The sequence below is a fragment of the Falco punctatus genome, assembly GCF_963210335.1.
Source record: "Falco punctatus genome assembly, chromosome: 3".
NCBI lineage: Eukaryota > Metazoa > Chordata > Aves > Falconiformes > Falconidae > Falco > Falco punctatus.
The window spans coordinates 18,115,872-18,143,637 of NC_137582.1; the positions used below are offsets into that span (position 1 = coordinate 18,115,872).

At 41.8% G+C, this 27,766-nt stretch overlaps 1 protein-coding gene across 2 annotated transcripts in view; it reads left to right on the forward strand.

Annotated features, from left to right (window-relative positions):
• The first annotated feature begins 5,067 nt into the window (after positions 1-5,067).
• TMEM65 (transmembrane protein 65) overlaps positions 5,068-27,766 on the forward strand; it is a 48,092-nt gene continuing 25,393 nt past the window's right edge. Inside the window, exons 1-2 of one of the 2 annotated variants that reach the window (XM_080381752.1) lie at positions 5,068-16,025; positions 19,064-19,303. In XM_080381752.1, the coding sequence (XP_080237878.1) occupies positions 15,698-16,025; positions 19,064-19,303 (568 nt within the window). In that variant the 5' untranslated portion in view covers positions 5,068-15,697. Of the gene's footprint in view, positions 16,026-19,063; positions 19,304-23,853; positions 23,935-27,766 lie in introns of both variants that reach the window. The other variant, XM_080381753.1, reaches the window with a different exon arrangement.

The window sequence follows — 27,766 nt, forward strand, 5'->3', positions numbered from 1 at the left end:
CAGACTGCAGCACCCAGTGTGTGGGATCAGAAAGCAGGAGTCGATGGAGCTGTACAGCAAGCACCTGAACTAGAAGTGCCACAGGAGAGGATGATGAAAAAGGAATCAAATGAGTAAGTCACACATGCAGTGCATGAGACTGGGCAGGTCTTAAATCAGTGATTCACTATGAAAATGTTTTCGCTGCTTGTAAAAGTGGAAGCATCTCCTTCTAGTGAGAATTAATTCGCTGATGTTTTCTACTTCTTTAGAAGTATAAAGTGCTATATAAATGTGTTATCAGAACAGCAAGAGAAAAATTTACCTGTGAATTCTTGTTTGCTGTGCATTCTTATCACTAGCATTTCATAATGGTTTCAGTATCGAGGTTATTGATGGGATAGTCAATGCCAGACTTCTCTAGCACAAAGCTCTTTGAGTCAGGGCCTTATTGCCTCAACATCTGCAGCAATCATACTGCTGCGGATGTTTTGACCCAGTAAAACAAGTTATAAAATAGTGCTTGTAATTTAATCCTTACAGATTATTATGTATTACATTCTCATGAATACATATGTTCTCCCATATTTCTACCCACAGAATTTCACCTGTTTGGTATATCCTTATAGAATATCTTTCTATATACAGAGCAAAGTTTTTTTCTTTCGTTTTATGATTACAAAGGAAAGCTACACAGCCTGTTATTTTTGACTTTTAAATCTGCTATTGAGCATTTCACTTCCTGATGTTTTGCTGAGAATGTGATGGAAAAAAAAAAGTTTGTCAGATATTCCGAAACAAGAGAGAACACGCCCAGAGGTAAAGTGCATATGTAAGAAGGATTCAAAGCAAGTTCTGCAACATTTTATACATAATTTCATATTCTATACGAGAAATGCACATTTCTAAATGTTCCTGGCTGATTGTGTTACAGTTACAGAGAGATCTCTTAAGAGCTCATCAAGATTTTATTTTTTTCTCAATTAGATTCTTGGCCCTTAAGTTTTCTTTCACAATAAGATGCTTTTATTGCACAATAGCAGAGTAATAGGGATTTTGAAGGGTATAGACCTCATTTCCCCAAATTGTACATGTTTTACATTGTCAAGGTGGTTTAAAGGGGCCTTATCACAATAAAAAATTAAGCCTTTGACCTCGTTTTTCCCAAACACTAGCAGTGTGTGTGGTAAAAGGTTAATTTCAGTGTTTAAATCTTGGATCTGTATTTAAGATCAAATGCATTCAGAAATGTGTTAAGATGGAAAGTTTAATTATCTAGACAGTTTGGAAATTTGGTATACTTTGTTCAAAACACTTCTGGAAACCTTAATTTATTGATTTGATTATAAACAATATTTACAAATAGCATTGTAAAGTCAAAATTGGCACATGACTACCAGGTTACTCTAAGTACTTCTGACCTTCAAATTAGAGTATATATACACCTAAATTTCTGGTGTCTCAGTTGCCACCGGATCTCCAGATGTGCTGAGGATCCCCCTCAATGTCATTTGATGAGGACCGTAACACTAAGCAAACCTAAAAGTTGTGTGCTAGCAGTTTCAAGGTCTCCCTACCATATAGCGATTGCCCAGACTGGAGTGTTACTAACAGCTTTAATGATTCTCATGATACAATCGAGTGGGGGTTTTGAGAGCTCACGTCTGAAGTTTACACAACAGACTGTGTCTTTTTATGGAAGTTTCTAGTCATTGTGATTATGATAAAAACCTTGAAAATATTAATAGAATGTACTTTACAAGCCCCAAACTCCCAAAGAATAATAAAAAAAGGAACATAGCCTAGAAGGTGCTTTGTAAAGGAGAAGCAGTACAACCAAGTAAATCTCGGATGTAGGTGCAGGCTGTAGGCTCATTTAAGTGTCCAGAGTCTTCCATATAGCAAGAGCTGTAGGTAAGTGGGAAATCACTGACAGACTGGATCAGAATAAAAAAAAAAAGCCATAGAAGTATTTTGATGCTAATTCTCTAAAACTATTCCCAGGCTATAGATGAGTTGACAAATTGTTCTTCTTGTAATCTACTTGCAAAATCCTGTATGTGTGTTTATCGATCTTTGGCCAGCCAGACTTTGGTAATGAAATTACCCAGCCATGGAAGCAACAACTGCAGCCTTCTGTGCTGTGGAAAACCAAAGGCAATTTCTACTGTTGGGAATCCAATATTCTCCTGTTCTGGAACTCTTCACATACATTTTGCAATGCCTGATTTACACTGCCAATTTACTAAAAAAAGTCCTTGTTCATTACTAGACTTCAGATTGCATATTTAAAAAAATCTCATATCCTAGTTTTATGGGTTATGTGCCATGTTAAATAACAAAGTCTTAAATTTCAAGTTCATTTGTATCTGTGCCTTGTGAAGTATTTTTTTTTAAACAGAGCATAGTAAGCTAATATAATTGCAAAAAGGAAGAGGCGATATATGCAGTGAACACAAGTGAACATCAGTGCCTTTTTTTGACACAGATATTGAAGAGTTCATTCTTTCTCCTTATATAATCACAGAATTAGTTTGCATATGGGAGACAAATCTGGAAAAATTGTGTTGCAGCAGTGGTAAGACCAGTTGCTATGTTACTGATCATTTATTTTGCTTGTAGCAACACCAAGAGCAAAACCGCTCATGATTCCACTTGTATTTCTAAGTGGCATTGCAGTCTCCTGTTTGGAAGCTACTTCTCTGGAGAACACCCTGTCCCTACCAAGTCTACAGATGAACATTCGCCTTGGGTCCTTAACATTGTGTCCAAATTATCACCTGTTCTTGTCAAGCACAACGTGTTTTCAAACCCTCCACAGGGATAATTTTGTAAACCACTTAATCGTGTTTATTAGTGGCAATAGAGCAGAAAATAACGATGCTTGGTATTGACAAATAGTTCCTATGGTGCATCTTGACTAGTAACTTCTAGAAAAGCAGGGTTTTTTTTCTCCCTCAGCTGCATGCACAAAGGCCCATTATTTTGGCCAGGAAAAAGGTATTAGAGTTTGAGAAAAATATCAGTTGTACTTCAGAAAATAATTTGTACTGACAAGTTTATATTCTTGATTAATTTGAGAGTAAAGAGTATAAAAGAACAGGATAAATATGGATGAAACTAGTCTAGTCTGTGGGATTTACCTTCTGCCACATGCCTGATACAAGACGCAGGAACCCTTATTCCACACAACTTGATAGACCAGCTGAAATTCCATATGTACTGAGCCCACATCCTGTTGTCCTGTGGGTTCATTTCATGCTGGAGAGCAAGCACACTGTGACTGTGTTTTAAATCCTACCCAGGGATTGCAGTAGAAAAAGCAGCATAAATAAAAGTAAAGTAGCATCTGAAGACAAGGTAGTGTATCTGTGCTTTAAAGGTCATTTTGAGTAAGACTCATCTGCTAAAGCTTATACATCTGCAAGTTAAGCTTTTAAGTCATAGTCACTCCCAGTTCCCTTTACAGTCCATGCTGATAGCCAGGCATGAGTAGAGTGTGGTTAAGCTCATCATCAGAGGGTACCTCTAAGATAAGTGAATTGTCTTCTGGAGATGCCTGCATCCCTTCCTGTCTATATTGGGAGCCCAGACACCTACACACAGACACCTACTCTGTAGATGCCACCATATCCATCTAAAAAGCTAGATGTCTAGATCTGAACTGATTGCTCTAGTCTCTCTTCATAGTCCATGGAAATCTGAAGTTCAGGCAGTAAAGCCCAGAAGGGAAACCACAGATCAGCCAGACTAAGGAGACTGATAGAAAATGTACCAGAGTCAAAACTGTAAAAGTGTTATGTTGCTGATCCAGATCATGTAGGCTTCAGGGAGTAAGAGGTAAACTTCAGCACAAAGCTGAAAAGCAAGAAACATGCTGGGCAGAGATCATTGAGGTCTGGGCAATACTGAAGCAGAGTAATAAAACAAAATGGATAGCTTCTTGGATTACATAGTCATAAAGAAATCAGACAGGACAGACTCTGGCTGTCTTTGCTATGGACAAGCAGTCTTAAATGCTGAGAAGCATTGTTGGGACAAGGGTTTGGTTTTTTTTAACACAAGTTCTTTACCTCTTTTAGTTGTGCAAGCATATAAAAAGACATTGGAATAAAACAAAAACAAAAATAGAAATGTAAACTCGCAGTTCATTTTCCTGTTAAAGCAACACTGTAAACCAAATTGTTATAGGGTATTACATTGGGTGACAGAAGTGTCATAGCTCCACTGAGCCCATTTATCTTCAGGCACCTAAAAGTTTGGCTCAAACCCTGTTTGTTTACCAGACACAACTATCTATGTAACACATAAATCCCCATAACAGCAATTCACTCCCTCCCCATCTGTTATTTAACAGAGAAAACTTCTTGAAAAGAGTTCCTGTATGGCATTGAAGTACCTGAGAAAAACAGGTCAATAAATCAATAAACATTTGCAGATGCTGTAGCAGGTTTTATGCCCACATGCATATTCTGTACATTTATTCAACCCATATTTGAAAAGAAATGAATTCAAAGAGTCATTGCTGTACACTGAGAGCAAAAGAGAAAATGTACAGTAATGGGCTACTTCATTGGTAACAAATAGACTCAAGGCTGAGCTGTCTTTTTTCTTTAAAAAATTCAAGCAATGAACAATTCAGCCACCCTCAACAGGGGCAATGATCTGTCATAGGTCACTTTATTCAGCACCACATTCTTCCACATGTTATCAAAGTGCTGAAAATTTCAAAAGAAATATAAACCATTCAAAAGCAAGGTAAATCCTCAGATTTCACAAGTGAATCATAGAATCATTCATGTTGGAAAAGATCTTTAAGATCATCAAGTCCAACTGTTTACCCAGGACTGCCAAGTCCACCACTCAACCATGCTTCTACACAGCACATCTACGTGTGTTCTGAACAGTTCCAGGGATGGTGATATCACCACCTCCCCTGGCAGCCGTTTCAATGCTTGACAACCCTTGCAGGGAAGAAATTCATCCCAATACCCAGTCTAAACTTCCCCTGGCACAACCTGGGGCTGTTTCCTCTTGTCCTGTCACTTGTTCCCTGGGAAAAAAGAGATCGCCCCACCCCCCCTGCCTCTGCTTACAGCCCCCTGTCAGGGAGTTGCAGAGAGCGAGAAGGTCCCCCCTCAGCCTCCTTTTCTCCAGGCTGAACACCCCCAGCTCCCTCAGCCGCTCCCCATCAGACTTGTGCCCCAGCCCCTTCCCCAGCCCCGTTGCCCGTCTCTGGACACGCTCCAGCCCCTCCGTGTCCCCCCTGCAGTGAGGGGCCCAACACTGAACACAGGGTTCCAGGTGCCGCCTCACCAGTGCCCAGTACAGGGGGACAGTCACTGCCCTTGTCCTGCTGGCCATGCCGTATCTGATACAAGCCAGGATGCTGCTGGCCTTCTGGGCCACCTGGGCACACTGCTGGCTCGTGTTCAATTGGCTGTGAAGTGAGAAAGAGATGACTGGCAGTGAGCATTTTCCTTTATTACAGAGGACTATTTGCTTGTGTATCCTCTGTAACATCTTCCAAACAAATAGCCTAGGATGCGAGAGGGACAGAAACATTGGTTTTGACATTGTGTAGCCTATTGCCCCTCTAGTTCACAAATCTCATCTTTGACAGTGATTGGAATCTGACCTTTGAAACCCCACAAGAGGTGGGTATGGAATAACCTGCTCTCTGTATAAAGCCACTTGTGACTAAAGTTTGGCTTCAGTCCTGACTCAGTGTTCATTTTCCTTTCCAACTTTTTCACATTTATTTTTGATAACTGTTCTGCTAAGCATCTTGCCTTGTTTCTGACTCTTCTTTAGCTCAGAGCATTTTCTTAAAGAGCTTGCAGAAGACAGATTTCATACCCTGTATCTTCTGTTATAGCAGCACTCTCAGCAACAGCACAGGGGGAAAAAAAAATTAAAAAAATAAAAAAAGGGTGAGGATGGACCTTGAGAGAACACAGGGAACGGAGCAAGATATACTACCCAAACCCTCATACTTTGCTACAATGAATACAGCCAGTTTTCTGGCCCTGCCTGTGAGATGAGGAAGCAAATTCCACCTCTTGGCTACTCAACCAGGTCTCCTGTATAAGGCTGGTGTATCCAAATTTGGGAAGGAAACCAGGTTTTCTTTTGTTTATTTAGAGAATATATTAATAATTATTACAATTATCACCTAAAGTACTAAAACATAACAGATATTAACTTTGGCAGAACACATGCCAGTATTATAAAGGAAGTTCAATAGTCGTAACTTTGCTGTAACAGCCAGATGCCAGCTTCACCGGCTCATTTTGAATTTAGTGCCAAGTCCAGACTTCACACCTTGCCGCTGCTAATACTGCTTTCTGTGCACACTGGTGCAGCAGGCACACCCGCAGGGATCGCCAGCAGCAAACCCTCATTAACAGTGAGGTTGCACATCAGTCTCTGTATCCAGACATCTGACAATTAAGACCATTTCTTTTTTTATAAAATTATGTCATCCAGGAATGAGTTCAGGCTGTAATACTTGGTCCAGCCATTGCAAAGCAGCGACTTTTGGTCATTACCGATATATTTTGCATGTGCACCTGCTTTTCTAGAAGTGAAGGAGTTTCTCTTTATCAACAATCTCTAGTTGCCTCCTCTCACAGTCCAGTTCAGTATTAGGTTGAATGCAGTACTAAAAACAGTCGTCTGGAGTTACTCATCATTATTTTATCTGCATAGGAGACAGTCATGCAGGCATAACATGCATATTCAAATTCTTTTCTGCAAGTGGCCAATTTACTACAAAAAGTTCTCTACCTTGTAACCCTTATTCTTAGGAAGTTAGTTCATTCTCTTATTGCTAAGGGAAAGAGGAAACAAGACTAAATTTTTTTATATTTATTCATCTGTATAGAAATTAAGTGGTTAATTAGAAACAAAACCACCATAAAGACAAGTGTTAAAAGCAGTTCGGTGTGATGGTGTGCTTGGCATTTGACAGTCACTTGCATGCTTGGGAGACGGCTGTATGTCTGCAGTTACTATGAACCACCTGCAGCTTTTTGTTTCCGTCAACAAATGAAATATTAGTGTAAGCTACCATCAGAATCTTACACACCATCTGTTTCTACTGCTCTTTCCTTTTCACCTTTCTTATTGTACCTGTCTTTATTTAAAATAGAGATCCTCTATAAACAACTAAATAAACCTAGCATCTTGTATGCAATAGAACTTTTGGAGACCTCACCTGAACAGTGCAAGTATTCTGAAATGTAAATAGATAGCAATTAAAAATTCATTGCCACTCTCCTAATGAATTAATTCAGCATTAAATCTGCACAACAGCTACTCATCGGAAAAGTTCTAAATGTGCATTATAATCTATTCTGATCATTGATTTGGTTTTTTTTTTAAATTTAAGTGGACACATGCGTGTTACCCTTCTAAGAAAAAAGTTTGTTCACTGGTTTAGAAGAACTTCAAGCTTTCAGACAAGAAGGATACAGATAATTTTACACTAAGATACTGATTTTTTTTGGCAGTTCACACCTTTTTTCCTACTTGAAAACTATCTGTGTGATAGAACCAGTATTGATTGGCATCCTAATCTCTATTTAGAGAACTTAATATATCATGTGATTTTAAAAATGGAATTTTAAAATTTAGCTGAAGCTATGAAATTTTACAATTATAGAGAGGGCTCACCACATTATCATGGAATGTAATTGCATCTGCTTTTGTACAACAAGGAAGCTTCAAATAGCACCCTACTTATCAATAAGTAAACAGAGATTGAAAATCTTGTACTGGGGAACAAGGTATTTAACCCACCATGGTAACTGAAGGAAACTATGGGAAGACGAAGCCACAGCGTACTTTCCTGACAAACCACAAGGAACGGGCGAGAAGGATTTTCAAATACATACCCATCACACTCAGAAAATGATTGTATCTACTATTATTTCAACGGTGAAAAGTGGTAAACAGAAATTACAGGAAAATGGACTGGCAATTTTTTTCCTAAATATTTACTGTAGAGAAAGCTGTTGTGTTACACTGTTGCACTTCAAGGAGCCAAGGAGGTGTACCAGCTTCTACAAGAATCTATGCTAGGCATTGGGTAGAAGAACTTCTGCTTGAGACCTGGACAACATTTTATTTTAGTCTTTCTTTTGCTCTGCATTTTCTGCAATTGCTGCTATCACACCCAAATAGCAATTCCACAAAGTACAGAAAAGCCACTGTTCCTCTAAGGAAAACACACCACAATATGGGACTTTGTGGCATGGCTTAAAGGAACTTGTCTGTCTTCATTCCTGTCGAGAAGAAGTATTAGTACTATTAGCCTGAAAAGAAGCATTATCTAAAGAGGGACCGACCACTGCTGAAATCCTGGGGAAGCCATTTGGATACTGCCTGGTTGTGGACTCGTATACAAGGTATGAGCTTCAGACCTACATGTAGACTTCCCAGAGGCCTAAACCTAAAACATACATAGGTTGAAGAGAAGGAAGGTAGGACTGAGAAAATGATTTGCATGTTAGATTGGAAAACAGGTTGCTTAAGGATAAGTGTAGTTCTTGGAGAGGAGAAAGGGCTGAATCTTGGAGCTGGAGGACTTCAGCAGGGTTGGCATGAATGACTTACACTGGGAAAAGAGGGGACCAGCAGGGAGCAACAATGGACTGGTGAAAGCCTCCAAATTAAATAGGCTGCAGGCCCATTTAAAGTAATAGATGGGTGTTGCAGCACAAAAACTAGTAGGCTGCAACAAGGCTTTCACTGTCGGTCAAATTCTACTGTCCATGCTGTTTCCTTCCTCCAGAGGTCAGGCCACACTCCTCCTCTACCTGACCCCGACTGCATGAATCAGCCGATAGCAGAAAATCTGATGGTGCCAAAGGTACCTTATTGGGCATCATCTCTGCAAACAGGGATGTGGCTATTTCAGCTGCAGCCCGTCTCCCTGTCAGCTTCTGATTGTTCTAGCAAATTTAAGATCAATCTCTATGTTGTCAATGACACCGTAGCAATTTTGTCCCCTCTCATGGCAGTTCCAAAAAGTAACATTCCAGCACTTTGCCATATCTGAATGCTGGAGAATTTTTCACTGTAACTGGCAAATCATTCTTTTTACACCACTGCAGAAGAATTCTTATTGTCATCTTATACTTTACACTTCTTCTTTCAAATATATCCATAAGCATTGCAAATAGAGAATTTGTCTCCCTGTCCATATTTAATTGTTCTAGTAAGTTTAAGATTAAGCTCCATGTTGTTAACAATATTGATGCAACTTCATCCCCCCTCAACACAGCCTCAGAAAGTAATTTTCTAGCATTTTGCCATGTCTGAACACTGGAGACATTTTTCAGCCTAACTAGCACATCATGTACTTTGCACCATCCTAGCAAACTTCTTATTGCCTTATTATACTTTATGCTTCTTTTTTCAAATATATCTATAAGCATTGTTAATGTAGAATTTCATCTTCTGTACCCATACCAATTAGTCCCCATCTATGTTGGGTACCAAAAGTTGCAATTTGAGTTAAGATGGACAACAAAGATTGCAGTACACCCATATCAATTAGTTGTCAATGGCTCGCCTCTCAGCATCTGTTATGGGTCACAGGTTCTCCTGCTTGTCTCAGCTACATTGGGCACCAGTTGTTCTAGTGAGAGCCCAACTCAGCCTCACACAGGGCACCAATTGTTGCAGTACAAACAAACTAGTAGGCTGCAACAATGTTTTTACTGTCAGCCAGAGCCTACTGTCCATGCTGTTTCACCTTCCTCCAGAGGCCAGACCACACTACTCCTCCTCTATCCAACCCCCTCTCTCATAATCCTCAAGGCTATTTAACTACTTAGCAGGAACGAGCTACAGCTGCACATCATCCATGTCGATCAACCCACCGCCTTGAGGCCAGGCCACATCTGCATGTTATCAATGCTGATCAACCCACTGCCTTCATTCTTCTACAGATGGGGAACAGCCAGGCTGAGTATTAGTATTAACAGGACAACATGGGTGGAAGGCTCATAGGGTAGAAAGTGAGAAAGTAAGAGAAATCAAGTAACTTAATGAACAGGAAAAACCAGGAAGGCTGAGAAATCTGTGATGTAAAACTGACCGAAAACCTCTGCTGAGAGATAACAAAACTCTTGTTCATCTTTTCTTTCTGTAAATAGACCTAACAACCGCTTGGGTTGCCCTTTCAGTGGTATTTAACTCTTATCTTCCATCACTAATTAGCTTTGTTCAGTAGAGGTAAACAGGATCAAGGGGCAACAGTTAATGCTGATGGAAATTTTTTGTATAGCATAAGGGAACGGCTCCTTCAGGCACATCAAAACATTATCAGGATGGTGTCGCTACAGGTCACCTTGCCCGTTTTACACTGCAAAATGGTGAATGTCTCCAAGGTCCTAGTCCAGCTGCTCTGTAATGCTTTGAGAACTTTATCTTTTTTTTCCGTGCTTCAAAGGAAAGATAATGGTTCAATATGCTTTGCGTGTTTCACTACCCTGGCACTTTGGGGTCGAATGAAGGGATGAAGGTTCCGGGCAAAGGTGCTTTGCAGCACCTGTGCATTCACCTGACTTCAGAGCTGTACAGGAGCTGTCGGCTCTCACAACAGGCCAGCCACTCTAGTTCATGCTTACCATTTTTATATACCCAAAAATGAATGTTACAGACCTGAAAGTGTGTTCAGGTACCCCCTGATGACACTTTACACTGATGCGGGATACCCTCTGTACAGTGGAAATGCCTAAAGATAATTTTGGACCACCTAGTCCTTTTCCTGAGAAACATACAACAGAAAATGGCTAAGTGGGCCCAATAAATGTAAGCTCTATATCCTGCTTTTCTTTGACATTCCCTATTCTCTTTTGGAATATATAACTTTTTTCATACCTTTCCCTTGATACATTTTAATGCAGTTCACTAACTGGAATAGTTCAGCCCTCTCATCTTACCTGATTTATTAACAAAATCTTTTTTCTGATCTCAAAGGATGTGAGGTCAGAAACTTTTTTTGAAGTGGAACACAAATACTGGGGGACAAAGAGAAAAGTTTTCCATCATATTTATTGTGGAAAAATTCAGGACTCATTTGATGAAATGCTGTGTATCCGTATGTTATAAATGTGGGAGGAATGATAGTAAACACCTGCTTTTAGCTCTTCTAAGTTAAAAGAAGAGCTAAGGGCTTGTTTATTGTATGAAACAGATCCCACCTTTTAGAAAGTTAACCTTTAGAAAGTTTTTCCAGTTGTTATTTATTTTTCTGCTAAAATTCTGTGCAGTAGTCTGATTCTGCCTAGTTTCAGCTTCAAGACTTGCGTGCATCAATATACACTGATGAGTGTGCCTGTTACGTATAATTTTCTTAGGTACTGAAGATGGTTTTTTATAAAGCAAGTTAAAGACTATGTTTACGTTAAACCCACAGACTTCCAGTTAATAAAGTGAACAAATTGATCTTTGCAGTCTCTTCCTAAGAAGCGTTTTCCCAAACCTTTAATAATTCTCCTAACAGATTTTTCAGCTATGTGCAATTTAGACTGAGGAAACTGTAGCTGAATATAATATTTGAAAAGCATTTACCCTGAAAGACAGAAAAAGTGTACCTTCTCATCTTGTATTCAATAACTCCATGTCTATATATCCAAAAAACATACTATCCCTTTCAGGCATAGTGTTCCAGAGCGAGCATACTTCAGTGATCATCTGCCATGATTCTCAGCTTTGTTTAAACTACATTTTTCTAAAATGTGCCTGTCTGCTTCCTGAATGCTAAAAACATGGAATAATTTACATGAACAAGATGAGGACCAGAAAAAGCCTTGACACTGTGTAAGCACTGCTCAGCAATAACTAAAACATCAGTGTTATCATCAGCACTGTTTCCAGCACAAACCCAAAACACAGTCCCACACCAGCTACTACAAAGAATCTTAACTCTATCCCAGCCAAAGCCAGTACAGGATCCTACGGCAAAGATTGCCTTGAAATAATTCATGTTTATCAATATAATACTGGATATGACTGTACAAAGCTGTACAAGGACAGAAACTGTGATGGTCAGAAAGATCCTCTGATTGCACTTGATCTCCTACAACTTCTCAAGATTACCGTAACTTCTTTTATTGCAAAATGACAAGTTCTTACTGATTTTTTTGCACTATTTAAATAAGTAATGATATTTTAAGCTCCTAGTCTTGCCCTACATTCATATTTTAGACTGTAGATAAGAATCTGAATCTTAGCAAGTGGTCAATATGCTTCAGGGCTCCTTTTTTAAGTGAGCATTATGTGGCGTTCTCTGTGGATTCCTCCAGCTGCCAGCACACAAACAGCTGTAGGACCAGACCCTAGCTGGGCTAGCAGGACCAGAAAAGCCACATCTTTTCCAGATACGCAAGGCAAAAGAAAAGTAGCTTGTCCATGCCTCTCTGGAGCTATTTATCTGCAAGTTTTCTGGAAAATTTTACCTGACTAAATATAGTATTTAACTGGTAAAACACAAACTGTACATAGTTGCAATTCATGGTATCAAACATTTACCAACCTTTAAACCTTGGTCTTGCTTTAGCTAATACTTACCTTTACACTGGGCAGAGGAATCATGTTATGTCCTTAATAGAAAGTTCCTTCATGAATAATATTCTCTTACTTCACCACATAAAAATGTAATTATCAAATGTGCACCCAAAATTTATATAGGATGAGGGCTGCCTAGTATTTCCTGCCAATCTCCATGAACAGACTTGTTTCTCAGCTCTGCAGTCCTTAGAAGCCCTTGCAGAAATTCTGTTTGAGGTGGCTGGCACTTTTCAGCTGATTTCTACATAAGTATTTTTCAAGCTTTTAGGGCTAAATATCGCTGAATTTTCTGTGTAGCATTTTAAACGATGTCCTCCTGCTTCTTATTAGTTTGGTCACTCATGAAATCATGTTAGAAGAAAATTAACCTATCAGCAAGAAAACAAGAAAATAAAGGGGAACTGCATTTTTCAGAACGCTGTGAGGAATAGGCACTTCAGCAGCTTCACAAGCTCTGCTGGAGTGTCAGGGACTAACGCAAGTCACTCTACACCACCTGCTGAATTGAGTTAGTCAGTCTGATTAATTAAAGTGTCAGTTTAGCCAATGGCTTCAATTTCATTTTTTCACAAAATAAAGGTTCCAACAAAGAATTATGGAAAAAAATTCTTAGGTTGCCTAGTTAATTTCCCATCATTGCAGAACAGACCCACCAAAGACATTTTTATTCCAGTTTGTTCAATGGCGTTTTAAAGGCTTGGAAAGGCATAAGCCACACTTGCTGCCCACAGAAGAATTTAGTCTGCTAAACCCTGATCTCTGTCTTGGCATATAAGTAATACGTTTATTTTTGTAGTAGTATTGCAGCATGTCTACTTGAATAATGCCCTTGCACCTCTCCATATGGTTGATATTCTTATACAACAAATACCTAAAGGCTATGTTACAATCTCCCCATTTGCTGTCATTAATTTCATATTAATTTCATCAGAGATCCACACTGGCACAGGGTCCTGCCTGTAAGGAAATCCTTTAAAGACTGGCATGATAAGACTGCCAGCCCCTCCAGACAAAGGAGCTCTCCCCTTTAGTGTCTGGAAACACCTGTGATGTTTCAAGTACTGTCAAAACACCCCAAGAATAATGCAAATGCAATCATCATTTCCAATAGATGTACAGCGTGAATGGCATGGGCAGCGTTGGTGGGAAAGGCAGGAAGTCTCTTTTCTTGCCAGGTATCAGTGTTCCTTCTCTGACCTGTCTTTGTAGTCTAGTGTAATCAAGCTGTGTGAATAGAAAATAAAATAGAACATAGGTAATCAGAAATACATCAAACTGAAGTATTAGAATTTTGGCATCAGGAAAGCCTGCTTTTTCCTTATTTTTCAGGTGGTGTTTTTTCAGGTGTTTGGAAATCCCATTACATGTCCTGCATTTCTGCGTAGAAGCATCTGTTGTTATTTTAAAAGCTAGCTGATTAAGAAAATGTTAACGGCATCTTTGAACACTTTTATGAACTCTGTCGCTACAGTTCTCTGGAAGTGAAAACTATTAGTGACTGCCACATTGCCCCTGAAGAGCAGAAGATACCATTTTTCAATAAAATGCCTGGGAAGATAAGTACAGTTCTGAGCATCATCAAAGGCTTAGTGGCTCAGGATCAGAAGTAAGCACTGGAAGAGTTACAGAACTGTAAAAAATGTCGTCTCAGCGGCAGGATCTATTAGAGGCGTGGCAAAAACACATTTAACAGGAAATAGCCAACATCCATCTATCTCCACTATTTCTCTAACAAGGTAAAAATTGAAACATTGTATATGAGGCCTTTATGACATATTTTCTGTATTTCTGTGCTCACTTTCTTCTCCCTCTCTACAGTACCAATACCATATAAAAATATGCGTATTGAATTCACACTCTAGGTAAGAAACCTCTGCTTATCATAAGATCTTTGTCTTTTTATACCATGCAGTAACTCTGCAGCAGTGGAACTGGAGCGAAAACACTGCTTTTGCACGTAAAGTCTTAGTTTCTCCCTGCAGAGAAGGCAGCAAGGAGAAGTTAAAACTTTCTGCTTGCCTCCCTCCAAGGCAGCAGCAGACTCCCCTGCCAAAGAAACTCCCTGGACAAACATCCCCACTCCAGAAGTCTGCTACCTGTGGTATTAAAAAGAGCAAGACACATAGCAATAAATGTTGAGTGCCTCCAGAAATCACTTATCTTAGTATTAAATGAGCTAGGTATATGAGCTGATTGTGGTTGTGGTTATTTAGGTTCTGTGTAGTCTCATTACAAAATCTAATACTTCTTGAATAGTACTTTGAAAAAACAGGACCTGGATTATTCCCTAGGATGGTGTAGGTAGTGGGGAGGTGTTCAGACCAAGTGGCAGAACACTTTAAATCTGGTTTTTGAACATACTCTGTTCCTGAAAGATATAATCTGCATCCTAAAGGTGTATGTAAAAAAATGCAACCGTTTTGGGTGGCTCAAACAGAATGCCTGCCAACCAATTAAAGAATACAAACGTTACACGCAGCTAAAGCGGACTGAACCAGACAGCGGGTATTGCAACACCGCAGTCCTCCAAAGCAAAGGGCCTGGGAAACGGCAAGGACCAGGAAAACCTTGTTACTCCGGTACGATGCCGGAGTGTCGCGGGCCGGGGCCACACCTTTCGTCGCTGTAAGGCGTCCTGTGCGCTTACGGGTACCTTAACAATAGATGCAGCACTCGAGAGTCTGGGGGGGGAGCCCTGCCAAAGGCCGGGGCCGGTGCTTAACCCGCGCTGCCCCGCGCCCCCCGGCCGGCCGCGCTCCCCTCAGCGCAGGGGGAACCGCCGCGCGCGCCGCCCTGAGAGGGCAACACAGGCCGCGCGGCGCCCGCCACGCCCCGCGCCTGCGCGGCGCCGCCCCCTGCTGGCCGCCCTCCGCCCCGCCCTGCGGCCGGCGCGGGGCCATGGGCGCCAGCGGCTGAGGCGGCCCGGAGCGGTGCGGCGCGGCGGGGAGCGGAGCGGAGCGGGGGAGCGCGGGGCGGGGCGCGGCGCCGCCGCCGCTGCTGGCGGGAGCGGCCGCGGGGCGGTGACTGGGCGCGGACTCCCCGGCCCGGTGGAAGGAAGCTGCGGGAGCGCGGCTCCGGGGACTCGGCGGCGGGTGTTTCTGGCGGCCCGAGCGCCGCGCCCTTCCCCTGCCCCATGTCGGCGTGGCTCGGCCGGGCGGCGCTGCTGCTGGGGCGGCCGGGGGGCCCCGCCGCTGCCGCCGCCCCCTCCTCCTGCCTGGGCTCGCTGCGTGGCCCGCCGCGCTGCTGCTGCCGCCGCCGCCTGGGTAGCCTGCGGGGGGGCGCCGAGGGGCTGCTCCTCCCGCGGGGGTCGCGGGCGCTGGGCACCCACCCCAAGAAGGAGCCGATGGAGGCGCTGAACACGGCGCAGGGGGCCCGCGACTTCATCTACAGCCTGCACTCCACCGAGCGGAGCTGCCTGCTGCGGGAGCTGCACCGCTTCGAGTCCATCGCCATCGCCCAAGGTGAGCGCCGGCTCCCGCAGACCCCGGCCCCGGGGCCGGCACCCGCCGCCCCCCCTCCCCCGCGCCCCGGGGCCGCGCCGAGGGCGGGCGGGGCGGGGCGGGGGTGGCCGGGCCGGGGCTGAGCCCCCAAGTTCGGCCGGGCCGGGTGTTCCCGGCTCGGCCCGGGCGGCTCCGTGGGGCGAGGGGGCAGCTCCGGCAGGACGGGGCAGCGCGTGTTGCATCGTACCCGGCTGTAGACGAGGCACACCACCTGAAATTTAGTTTCCAGAAGCATCTGCAGCACCCTCAGAACTTCAGACGACCCACCGTGCCCGCTCCTGGTCCTATTGGCATCTCCCGAGGGATTGGGGGACGGCGCCGGGGGTCCGTTCTTGGGCATGGCAGTGGAAAAGCCTGTCTCCTGAAATCCCCCTGACGCCCAGCGCAGCAGTAAACTGGTTTCAGACCTCTTAGGAGGCGCGGGGCGGCTGCTTGCTGCTGCTTCTCTGAGAGCTCATTCATGAATTACAGTTCCCTGCACAGGGAGCTGCCGGCATCACCTCTTGCAAGTGTTGGTTCTTCTGCGGGAAGGTGTGCCTTGTGCTGGGGAGGCTTGTAGATGTGTCTCTGAAGGTAGTGCTGTGCCACGCTAATTAAAATAATTCATGGTGATTTCTTTTTTTCTTCCGACTGATCCAACTGTTCTTGCCAACTTGACGCTTTTCCTTAAACGAATCAAACCTGACAAAGCCAAATCCTCTTTAGTTGCGACCTCAGTACTCCTGGTTCTGACGCTCAGCCGTAATTTACAGCCCCTGTTGCGACGAAGATGGTGGCGGGTACTCAGGAGATCAGTGTGCATTTGATCTGGGCCTCTTTGTGTCTTTGGTAGTGCTGTGCCCTTGGGAAGGGCATTTCTGTGCCCTGTGGCTCTTCTGTACGTGTCTGGAAGAAATCTTACGGTGGGCAGAGAACAGGTCCAGGGGGTCAGCCATAGGAGAGCTACTTTTGTGAAGAGACAAAACCTTTGCAGGTACCTCTGGGTTTGCCAATAACCACATGAACTCTACTGTTCCTAGCGAGATCGAGAGTAGTTCGCTTAAGCAGTTCATTTTAGGAGCAGCACTTCTGATTCGCAGAGCGTGGATCAGTTGTGTGTGTTTTCCAGTGTAGTGGGAGGTATGCTTTGAGCTGTAAGTTGACACTAACTTTTGAATACTAACAACTAATACTCTTCCTAAATGAAGCCTTCTCTGCTTCTGAAGGGTTCTTGCCGTGAGGTTTTTGTGTGGGTTTCTATCTTGGCAGTTACTTCTCAGGTGAAACTGGACTGCTGGCACTGCTTCTGTGGCCCTGGAGGATGGTGCGGTGGATATCAAAGTGAGACTTTTAAAATGCATTTCAGTATAATGTCTCAAAGTTTACATGGAGATAGTTCAACAGATGGTCCTATTTAATTTTGTTTCTCGGTTACTGTTAGCTATAATATGAAAGTCTGTTTCTGTAAAATACTGTGACTTTCTGATGCTTCAGGATTTAGAAGGAGTAACAAAAGCATTAGTTTGAGTTTAGAGACTTTACTGCATGGGATCTTCTTAGTAAACTGCAAATTTATTCTGCTACTGGAAATTGCAGTTCACTTGTGCTGAAACCGAGCACTAATCCCACTGGAGAGATTGACTGAACAAAATCTCAGCTGTGAGCATTGTAGTCTTACAGGTGAGGGCTGCGTGCAGTGTTGCGATGCCATCAGACCTCTGTCCTTGGAGTCAGATTCTTGAGCAGCCCATCCTATAGCTTGATAAGACTTTTTTTGAAAGTAACCTTTTCCTTTAGCTGGCTCCATTCATATTTTTTTTACCAGACTGCAGCATGGTAATAGCTGTCAGCTCTTTTAATTCTAAGAAATGAGATTTTTTTCCTGTGTTGTGGAAAATGAAAAATCATAACCAAGGAGGGCTTCTGGTAAGTCTGTTGAATAAAAAATCAGAGGAAATAAAAATCTGAAAACTATAGCATGGACCTTTGTACATTCCTAGATACTATAGTGAACTAAAACCACATGAATAAGAGGGAAACGTGGCCCAGAAAATCATTCAGTGCTGGTGAAGTAAGTGCTCTGCTTTCATGAGGTGCACCCACCATAGCACTGAATCCTCTTTGGTGTGCATGTGTGCAAGCTGCTCTGAGCTGAGGAAGGGAATGATAATGCCAGAAATCCCTGGGTGGGATGGATTGCCCGTAGCTGTTTGTGGTGGGTTGTTTTTTTGGTTTTTTTTTTTTTTTTTAGAGGGTTGATAATTACAGAATTCAGATTTTATGTGAAGAAAGGCAGTGAATGTAGAGCCAGGCTCTTGGGGAGTGTTGGATGTGTATCATCACTTTCAACACCACGGAGTACCAGAAGGCAAAGTGGATAGAAGGGCTGCACTTGAAAGAAAATTATGATTTCTGGCCTAGATGTTGATATTCTGTACTTAATGTGCTTTATTGTCATTAGATAATAATTTGTACGTTTGCTCTTTCCTGCTGTTGAAATGCTGACTGTGTAGGAATGGTCCAACAGGTAGACAGGTTGTGATTGTGAGTAGCAGATGGGTAGTTAGAGGTATTTGTGCCCTGCTTTCCAAGTACTTCCTTCAGTCTACTAGTGTCGCTTTTTGATTTTTTTCAATCAAGATGAGATGGTTTTAGAGATGCTGGGTTTATTCTCGATCTTCTCGTTTGATGGCAACATGCTGCAGCTCCTAGTAACTTATTCCTTATATAAGGTTGCTCGTTCTACTTTCGTGTTTCATTTCCAATGAAAGTGATCCAAATGCAGCCTTCAAATTCACTGAGCAAATTCCTGTGTCCTGTTTGAGCCTGGAGAATCAGTCTCTCCTTAATCAGAAAATGCCTATGCAGTTTTGCCACTGTGCTTAAGCTTGTTTTGTGCCTGTGATCTTTTCATACTTCCATATGGAAAGGGAGGTCTTAGTCCGTACCCTTCTTAACACAATCCTTACTGGGTTAAGTTTTGACCTTCTTCCTTCACTGCCTCTTCTGTGCCCTAACAGACCCCATATCAGCTAGGGGAAGCTGGCAGCAATATGGGGAGACCTGGGCACAGCAAGAACCAACTGGGGCCTGTTCCTCAGCCCATTCCCAGGCCTACCACCAGAAGGATGCAGTTCCATCAACTAATTGCCCTAGCGCGAAATATGACAGGCCACACTATCTGTGGCCTCCGCTAATGGCAGAGGCTACAGGGAAACCCATCTTTTGCTGCGGCTGCTACGCTGAAGGACGGTCCTCAGGTAGGTGAGTCGTAGCTGTTGACCTGTAAGTTAGGTGAGTCTGAAGCGTTTTTGAAACTTAACACATCTGCTTGCACTGTAGTCGCAAAAGTTGTAGGTGAGGACGGGTCCGTGAATATATTCCTGCCATCACATTGTCACCTGTCCTACCAGGATGTTTATGTCTGGGCTCTTAATGCTCCCAGATGCCGAGCACTAGCAGTCAGTTTGAGCAGTTTAGCTTATTAATAAACACAGAGATTCTTCTGTGCATCAGTTGGAAGACAGAGCTCTATCTGTGAGCTAGTGATAAAGGATGGGAGCCTGAGCTGAAAGTAATAGATGGGGTTTGCATAGGAGAAGCTGGGGGGATGGCTATGAAACTGAGTCTTGATGGAAGATACTTTGAGAACTGTCCTGATTTAGACTATAAGCTGTATCTTACTATCTTAAAGTTTAGTCAAAATACCACTAAATTGCTCTTTTTGAAGACAGCTGCAAGACCTTCTCACCTGGATTTAGTTTTCCTTTTTCAAGTTTTTTGGTTTGGTTTTGGGTTTTTTTCCAGTCTTGTGAATAAGGTCTCACATTTTCCCAGGAAAAGGTTTGAAACAAAGTTTTTAAATTTCAGCTTGTGTTTCTTGTAAGCATGTTGGCCACACCAGGTGAAGATGATGCATGTGGACTTGAATACAAACATTTTGTATTGTTCTTTCTCATAAATACAGGAACACTGAAGTAGCAAGTAGGCCAATTCTGTTAAATATGATAGTTCTGCTTTCCTGTTCATGAAAGTGATGCTTCATAATCAAAGCTTAGTTTTGTTGGCAACAGTCAGTCAGATCTTCCTTCCTGTCAGATGCTCCTTTCTTGCATGGGGGAGACGAAAATGTAGAAGTCTTACTGGCAATGTGAAGAATGATTTAATGCCTCTGACCTTCTATAGCAATTTTCCATTGTGAAAGAGTGGTATTAGAAAGATGAGGTAACTTCTTTCTTAAGGAGCTTATATTCAGGTTTCCTGCCTTTAGTTTTCAGTGCATGATATGAAGTGATTCATGAAAGCAGTTCTAAGCAGTGCAGCAAGCCCAGTAACGAGGAAAAATGCTGAAGGGTTTGACTTGCTTAGGTAAGAAATACTAAACTTAGCATGTCTGCTGCGTCTTCATTTCTTCTAAGGGTACTGTTCTTATCTATGCTGTTAAAATATTCTTGAGCCCAGATGTAACCACTTTCCATTAATAATACTGACACGATGACTGTCTAGGGCCTATAAGAAATCTCAGGTCTTAATAGTGAGAGGATCTGTTATTTTCCCGTCTTTTGTTGCAAAGACAGGAAAACAAATCCTGTTTTCCTGTCTTTTTGTACATATACATAGAATATATTAAAAAATATATACCTTTGTATATAATATATATAAAATGTATGTATGTTAACATGTAATGTATATACATTGAACACAATTCCTTGAAAGCACCACATTGCATTTTATAGTTTAAATGGAAGGCGCTTGTGATGTGATCACTTAATAAAAGGCCTTCTGAAGTGTAATTGCTTGTTTCTCTGCCTGTTGAGGTTGTATATTAACTGGAAAACATGCAGAAACCCAGTAGCAGTGCAGTCTTGACAGCTAGTTTTGTTGGTTTAATTTGCAGGTCGTGGAGAATTCAGTCTCTAGCTAGATTCTCTCTGAAGGCACGTATGTCATAAACCATACATGGTTTTATAAATAATCTGACCAAAAGCGTGCATTCTGATAGAAAATGTTCATAATTTCAAGTTACTGCATCTTATCCCTGCTTAAAAAGTTAGTGTGCAGGTAAAGGTCACCACCTCCATGTGTTCAGTAGGGCTGACAGCTGGGGCAAGATCTCTGTGGGAATCTGCAAGCTTTTACTTTGGTGTCAGAAGAAACACCCATGGTTTATGATTGGGTGTTCAAACTTGTGAAGGGATAGCTTAGGAAGTGTTTGAGCCTAGGTGCCTCTACTTCCACAACTTTAAAAAGAAAAGTTAATCCAGAAGACTGCAGATGTCATCACAGATCTCACTGTGGATTTTAGGCATTCCAAGCACCATCGCCTATGAATAAGATTCCCTTTGTTGCATGAGTCAGACGCTTCTTGCTAATACGAACAAACCGGTTCATCTGCCATGGTGGTTTAGAACCACTCAGATTTTAGTACCCCTTTTTAATAGAACTTGATCTGTGTTAACACAACAAAGCATAATTTGATCCTTATGGAACTACTTGTCCTGTTTGAAGAGCGATTTCACAGTGCAAGTGTGAGGCTTCTTGCAAGGACCACCCAGCCTGCTGAGCTGGGGGTAGAGGGAGCAGTCTTGGCAGCATGCTGTGGCAGCTATGATGGCACCTGGTGGGGATGGTGTTCTCTTCCTCTCTCCTCTACAGACTCAACATACGCACGTGAACTCTGAGCTGTGTATGGAGAAGGATCATCTACCTCTCCCTTGCTGTTGACCTAGGTCCAGAAACTTTTTTAAACTCCAGTGTTTGCTGTTCTAGGAAAAGGCTGCCTGGCAGACCGCTGGCAAGCATCTCATTTGCAAGTTTGAAGTGCCCCGTCAAGCTGCTAAAATGGCAAACTTGCTAGCCTGTCTGTGTGCAGTCCCTTTGTTGTCTTAGATCATCACAGCATACGCCAGGGCTATTGCTAATCTGACCGCTGAGCGAAAAATGCTCAGTAGTGAGAGGAATATAGTCTTTCAGATGGAAACACATGCTATTTCTCTTTTTGCTTCTGAAACTTTTTTTTTTTGCACACACCCCCACCTCCCTCCAGTCATGCAGCCCTCATGAGGGAAGAGTGCTACGCAGATTCTACTGATCATTTTCATTAATGCCTCGATTTGGAACTGTTCTGTTTTCAAATGGTGGTTACCTGTGTAATGCAAAATATTTTATTAAATGGGATAAAATATACTTATAAAAGACTTCTCACCCTAAATGTCAGTTAATGCTAATATTGAATCTTAGCCATTTATTTGAATTGATGCCATTTTGCTGGAGGGGGAGGAGCGAGGAATGAGTTGTATCTTTTTCTAGTTGTTCTGACACTATTTTTCCTAAACCTTGGTGAAGAGAGGGAGAAGTCAGAAGCTGTATTCAGCCCTGTAGCTGTCATGTGCTTCTATATCTGGAATACTTGATGCATAAAACTGATCTGGTTTTCCCGGGCCTCGATGCTGAAAAGCAGGGCTCTGCCTTCTTCGGGGAGCTGGGATGGAGCTTGGCTGGGGGAAGCTGGGTTCCTGCTCTGCTGACAGCGATTATGTAGATGCTGTGACCCAGGATAAGGCTGGTTGATCAAGTGAACCCTGCAGCTACTCTGGCGGGTAACAGGTAGAGGCAGGAGTTCCACCTCCTTTTTATCCATAGATTGGGTTCTCACTTATGAAATTCAGTTAAATTTGTTCTAGATTCTCTCTTCTTACGCCTCTTTTCAAGAATATTGATGTCCGTTATCAGAAAAGATGAAGTGCATGGGAAGGTCTAGATGCTGCATGGGGGTGCCTTATTTAAAAGATTTAATACTCCTGAAGTCCTTTTAAGAGGTATGCCCCATTCCCCAAGAAACCTTTCAGAAGTGAAAGTATAGTTTTAAAAAAACCCAACAAAACAATTAACAGAAACCTCAACTGAATCTCAAAACTTCAAAGCAAAAAATAGTGCATGAACAAAACCTCACCTCCTAAGTGTGTTCTTGGGTAGTAGAAAAACCTGTTTCTGGTGTTCATTGTAGCACTTTAATGTGTTGCATTAGTCAGTCAGACATCGCATGTTTTTATTGCAGTGCTCCTTCACGTGTAAGCTTTATTTCAAGTGGATGCGCATGATCTTTTTGGACTTCCTTTTTTGAGTAACAGTAAAACTGCAAATTTAGGTAGCTTACAAAAGTTGGATTCTTCATCATGTCATCTCATTGCACACATGGTATCTTATGGAAATGTTAGCTATATATAGAAATTTTCATAAAAGTTTAACTTTGAATAAATTTGGTAATTCTCTTTTTCTGCTTTAAATCCTGTTTGTGAGGCTTATTCTATTTGTGCTAGTACAAATAGTATTTTGGGACAGGGCCATGTGTATATTACTTAAGTATTAGAAGGGGCTGAGGTTTAATATCATAAACAAGAAATTGGTGCTTGGTCGCTTGTGGTAAAACTAACCTGAAATTGTTCTCTGCAAATGTCAAATGTTACTGTAACTGCCAACCTTTGAACCACATTCGGCAAGGTACTGTTTTCTGAAAAACATGTTGGTTTTGTTGTTGTGGTTGGTTTTCTTTCATATTCTGAAATTTTATGTGCTCGTATCACTTAAAGCAGGTTCTAGTCTGAGTTCTCTGCTTAAATGCAGAATCTTTGCTGTGTGTTTTTTGCGGAGGAGAGCCTGCAAGTATTCAAGTGGAATCGGTGTAAGACTTAGAGAAATCCAGTCTTAGTATTTGTAAAGGCTCTTTCCTTGCTGGCTGATACTCCAGTATTGATTGGAAGATTTTAAAATAATGACTTACTGCTGTCTTGCTTTTGAAAACTTGTTGTAGCGTCCAGATACCCTAAACCACTGGTGCCACTTGAGAAGCCAGCGAAGGAGGTAGTATCACCAGAGACGACCAGTACTTTTGGTACAGTAAAAAAACCCAAACAAACTACAAAAAAGTGTGTTTGCTAAGATGTGGCATTGCATAAGGCCAGCAGGCTGCTGGTTTGACAGACTTTCTGCTTGCTTGTTTTGATGCAGTTAGCATGTATTGCTACCAGGAATAAAAGTACAGTTTTTCTTTATTAATACAAAGGCTTTTGTCTGAAGAATTTAAGTGATCCCCATAGCACTCCAGGGACTTACTCTTAATGTGACCAAAGAAGTGTTTCAAGTCTTGTGGGAACTCCTGAGCTATACCATAGTATCTAGATAATACTCAACCAGAGACTTCAAACTGTGAAACAGCTTCATTTACTGAAGCTCAGTGTCATCTACCTTACGCCTTTTCCTAGAAAGGTGTTGTGCATTAAGTTACATGGTCCAAACATAATGCAGAAGTAATATTACTGTTTAAAAGTATCATTATTTAGTTAGCTGCCTTGGCTCTTCTCTGCAGTTAATGTTTTAGACATAAGAGAGAAGATTGCTCCAGTTAAAATGTTTTCCATCATTTGCATGTGTTTAAGCATGTGATATGTACAAAATAGGGGTCATGCATGAACAGCTTCTAAATCGTGAATTAAAAAAATATCTAAACCTTGAGCCATTGTTCTTCAACTGTATGTGTCTTGTGTAAAATAATACATTTTATAGTTATTAGGAGACAGATAATGCTTTTAGCTATCTTGTCTGGTATGAGCGGTGCTTTTGATTTAGGTCTTTAGGAAAGATCATTAGAAATGCAACTTTTACTTACAATACAACTTAAACCTTTCAGTGTGATAATTTGAAACACTTGGATCTTCTGTAATAGGCATGAATGAAATGGATCATGTTCTGTGGACACAGGGGTACTGTTTCAGCATGTAATCAAAATTAAAATGAAGTCTACCAGTTTCTCTAAGAAATTATTTAAAGCTTACTCATTCAACTGAAAACTTGTAGCTTTAGTCAGCCTTATTTATTATTTAATCAATCCAAATAAGGAACTACTGAGGCAGCTGGTGTGTCCGGGAGAAAATCTTTTCTAAAAACTAGTAGGAAATGGAAAAATGAGATAAGTGTACCATGCAAACAGAGTACTTAAGGAAGCTCTCTTTGATCTCTCTGGTGGTGGTTGGTGGGTTTTTTTACAAGAAGTGGCTCATATTGGGGAGGGCTGAACTTGTGTGTATGGGCTGTCTTGTGCCCCCCTCCTTCTTTCTTTCTCCTTAAATTAGCACTGTGTTATTTCAAAAACCTGAAAGCATATGTTCTTGTTTCTGTTTTGTTGCTGTGTGTGAGAACTTCCTTTAACATTGAACGAGCCCCGTGGAATTTTTGGGATGTGACTAACCCATGCCTGAAACAAAACCCTTGCTTCCCCTGAAACACTGGGAGCATTTTAAGGCAAAGGCCACAAAATTCCATTTTTAACACAGCGGAGTGTATATTCCATCCAGAACTATGGGATATGAATTCATAGCTATTTTCCAGTGTTCATTTACTTTGGATTCTTAGATATTTCTTAGATGTTAATTATTAATAAAATATCCACTCTAGCAGCTGTAATACATACTGATACTCTGTATACTTTGGCTGTGTCATTTGCCAGTTTCTGTTCATGTATGATGGGCTTATCATGTTCGTTGCTTTTTGGGTATTCCTTGAGGGGTTTTTTTGAAATTTAATTTTGACAAACTGAGATCCTTCAGCTTTTGGCAAATCCCGACAGGACTTTTTTTTTTTTTTTTTTTTTAACCTGCATGTTTCTCTCTAGATAATAAAAAGCAAATAGGAACATACATAAGACTGCAGTATTATGTGTTTGGAGACACAGCATGTTCTGTATCAACTCTCCTATCACCTTAAAGCAGATGTAAGGAGCAAGTGGCTTGTTTCATTCTCTCCTACTGCTTGTACCCAAGGATAAAACCTTTCCTCAACACGCTTGCTAAATACTTCGTAGCTTTTAGGGTCTCAGATAGGAGCACAGACATTTCCAGAATTAAAACTTGCCTTACTGTTTGGCAGTGATCCTCATGAAAGGCTCCTGCATGACCCTGGGGGAAGGATGAAGCCTTGAAAAATCTTTCTCATGTCAAAAAGGATGGAGAAGTTTGAGAGAAAAAGGCTTCTACAGTGAAGTCAGCTTGAACTGAGAGGAACCAGAGACATGAGTCTTGGCAGTGGCCCAGGCTAGTCTGAGACCTGTCAGCTGGACACCAGCAGTTCTTTCAAAAGTTTCTGTGAAAGCTTCAGGCAGAGTCAGGAGACACAGGATGGGGTCTGTGATTCTTGTTCATGCCATGGACAGAGGTCTGTCCGCTTTGGGGTGCGTTGTTGTGTATACAGCTGTATTGCCACAAAACTCTAGTATTTTCTTCAGGTCCAAATGCTTACTGTGAGCCAACAATTGTTGCATTTTGACCTGCTGCATTTTTCTTTTAGATATCATCCGTTTCTGGTTATTGTACTGTTAAGATAACTTTTTTGTTTGTGGCTTTCAGTTTTTTTGCTCTTGATAGCTTTTGACTCCATGCAGTGATCAATCCTTTACTGCTGGCCAGTTTGCTGTAACTCATCTTACGCTAGGAGTATGAATCGCTGATCTCCATTAAGATATTACCCCATCTTTCATAGCAATCTGAACGGGTAGAAATTGTGGTTTATTTGGTTTCATGGAAGACTGGGGAGAAATGTGCATGTGATAAACCAATTTCTTTAGCCCACTGCTCTTTTAAGTGCCATCAGCTTGTATTTTCAGATTGTAAGTAGGCTTTCAATCCAGCTGTTTCTTTGCTTCATTAAGTCCTGGCAACAGGCTGATTTTAACAAAGCACAAGTATAGCTGTGTTGTTACAAATGTAAAATCAACCATTTTGTTCAAGGGGAAGAGATGTAAGAATTGCTGGCTAGATCCACAGCCATCTTGCCTAATAGAAGATTTTTGCCAAAGAGAAGAGATGGGAGAGTAGCCTGAAATCCAGCTCCCCGCCCACCCCCCACCCTTTGCCTTTTTATTTTATGGAGTAAACAGCTGCGAAAGTGGCAGTGTTTTTATTAAATAATTAGCCCAGTGGCCTTTTCCTCTTGAAAACATCGGACAGGCTTCTTGAGATTCAGTGTCCCTCTCCCTGCACGGAAGGAACATAACAAAGGTGTGTCTGTGGTTCTGATACAGCACAAATGGCCTGTGTTGAAGATTAATGGCTCCAGTGAGAAATACATGTGTCTTGTTTACTCATTTATTGGTTATGGTTTATCAGAAAGAAAAAAGGTCTTTGGATTTGTAGTGTTTTCACTGTTGGTTTACTTCTCTGGTTTGGATGTTAGGAACCTATTGTATCAGCCTTGTTCCCATGCTTAGATGAGTTTTTGCAGCTGGATGCTAATATGGCAGAGTTCTATGGTGATTTGTGTCTGACCTTGTGTTAAAACCTCAGGTTAAAAAAAAAAAAAAAAGCAAGCTCACTTTAATTATTCTTTCCCAACCCCAGAGGAAAAACATTCACCTGGCTTCCCCGCCGTGGGATAAGAGCATGCACAGATGAGCTGTGGACAAGCTAACGTGTAGTGGATGTGACCTGTCTTTATGGTGTGGATTTACTGTTGGCTTACCCATGTTGTTGCAAAGGAAGTGTCCTGTTCTTCCCCCATGTCTTGAAAACCTCTGGGTGTGAAAGTCCCGTTTCTGCTTTCCATGCTAGTGTTCTTCTCTGGGTCTGATTGTACATCAGGCTGAGCTCAAGTGCTAGAGTAAAGGAAAAGTCCCAAATAAATGATCAGGAGGGAGTTTAGGAATGGGAGGAAAAGCATTGAATCAGTAGTGAGCA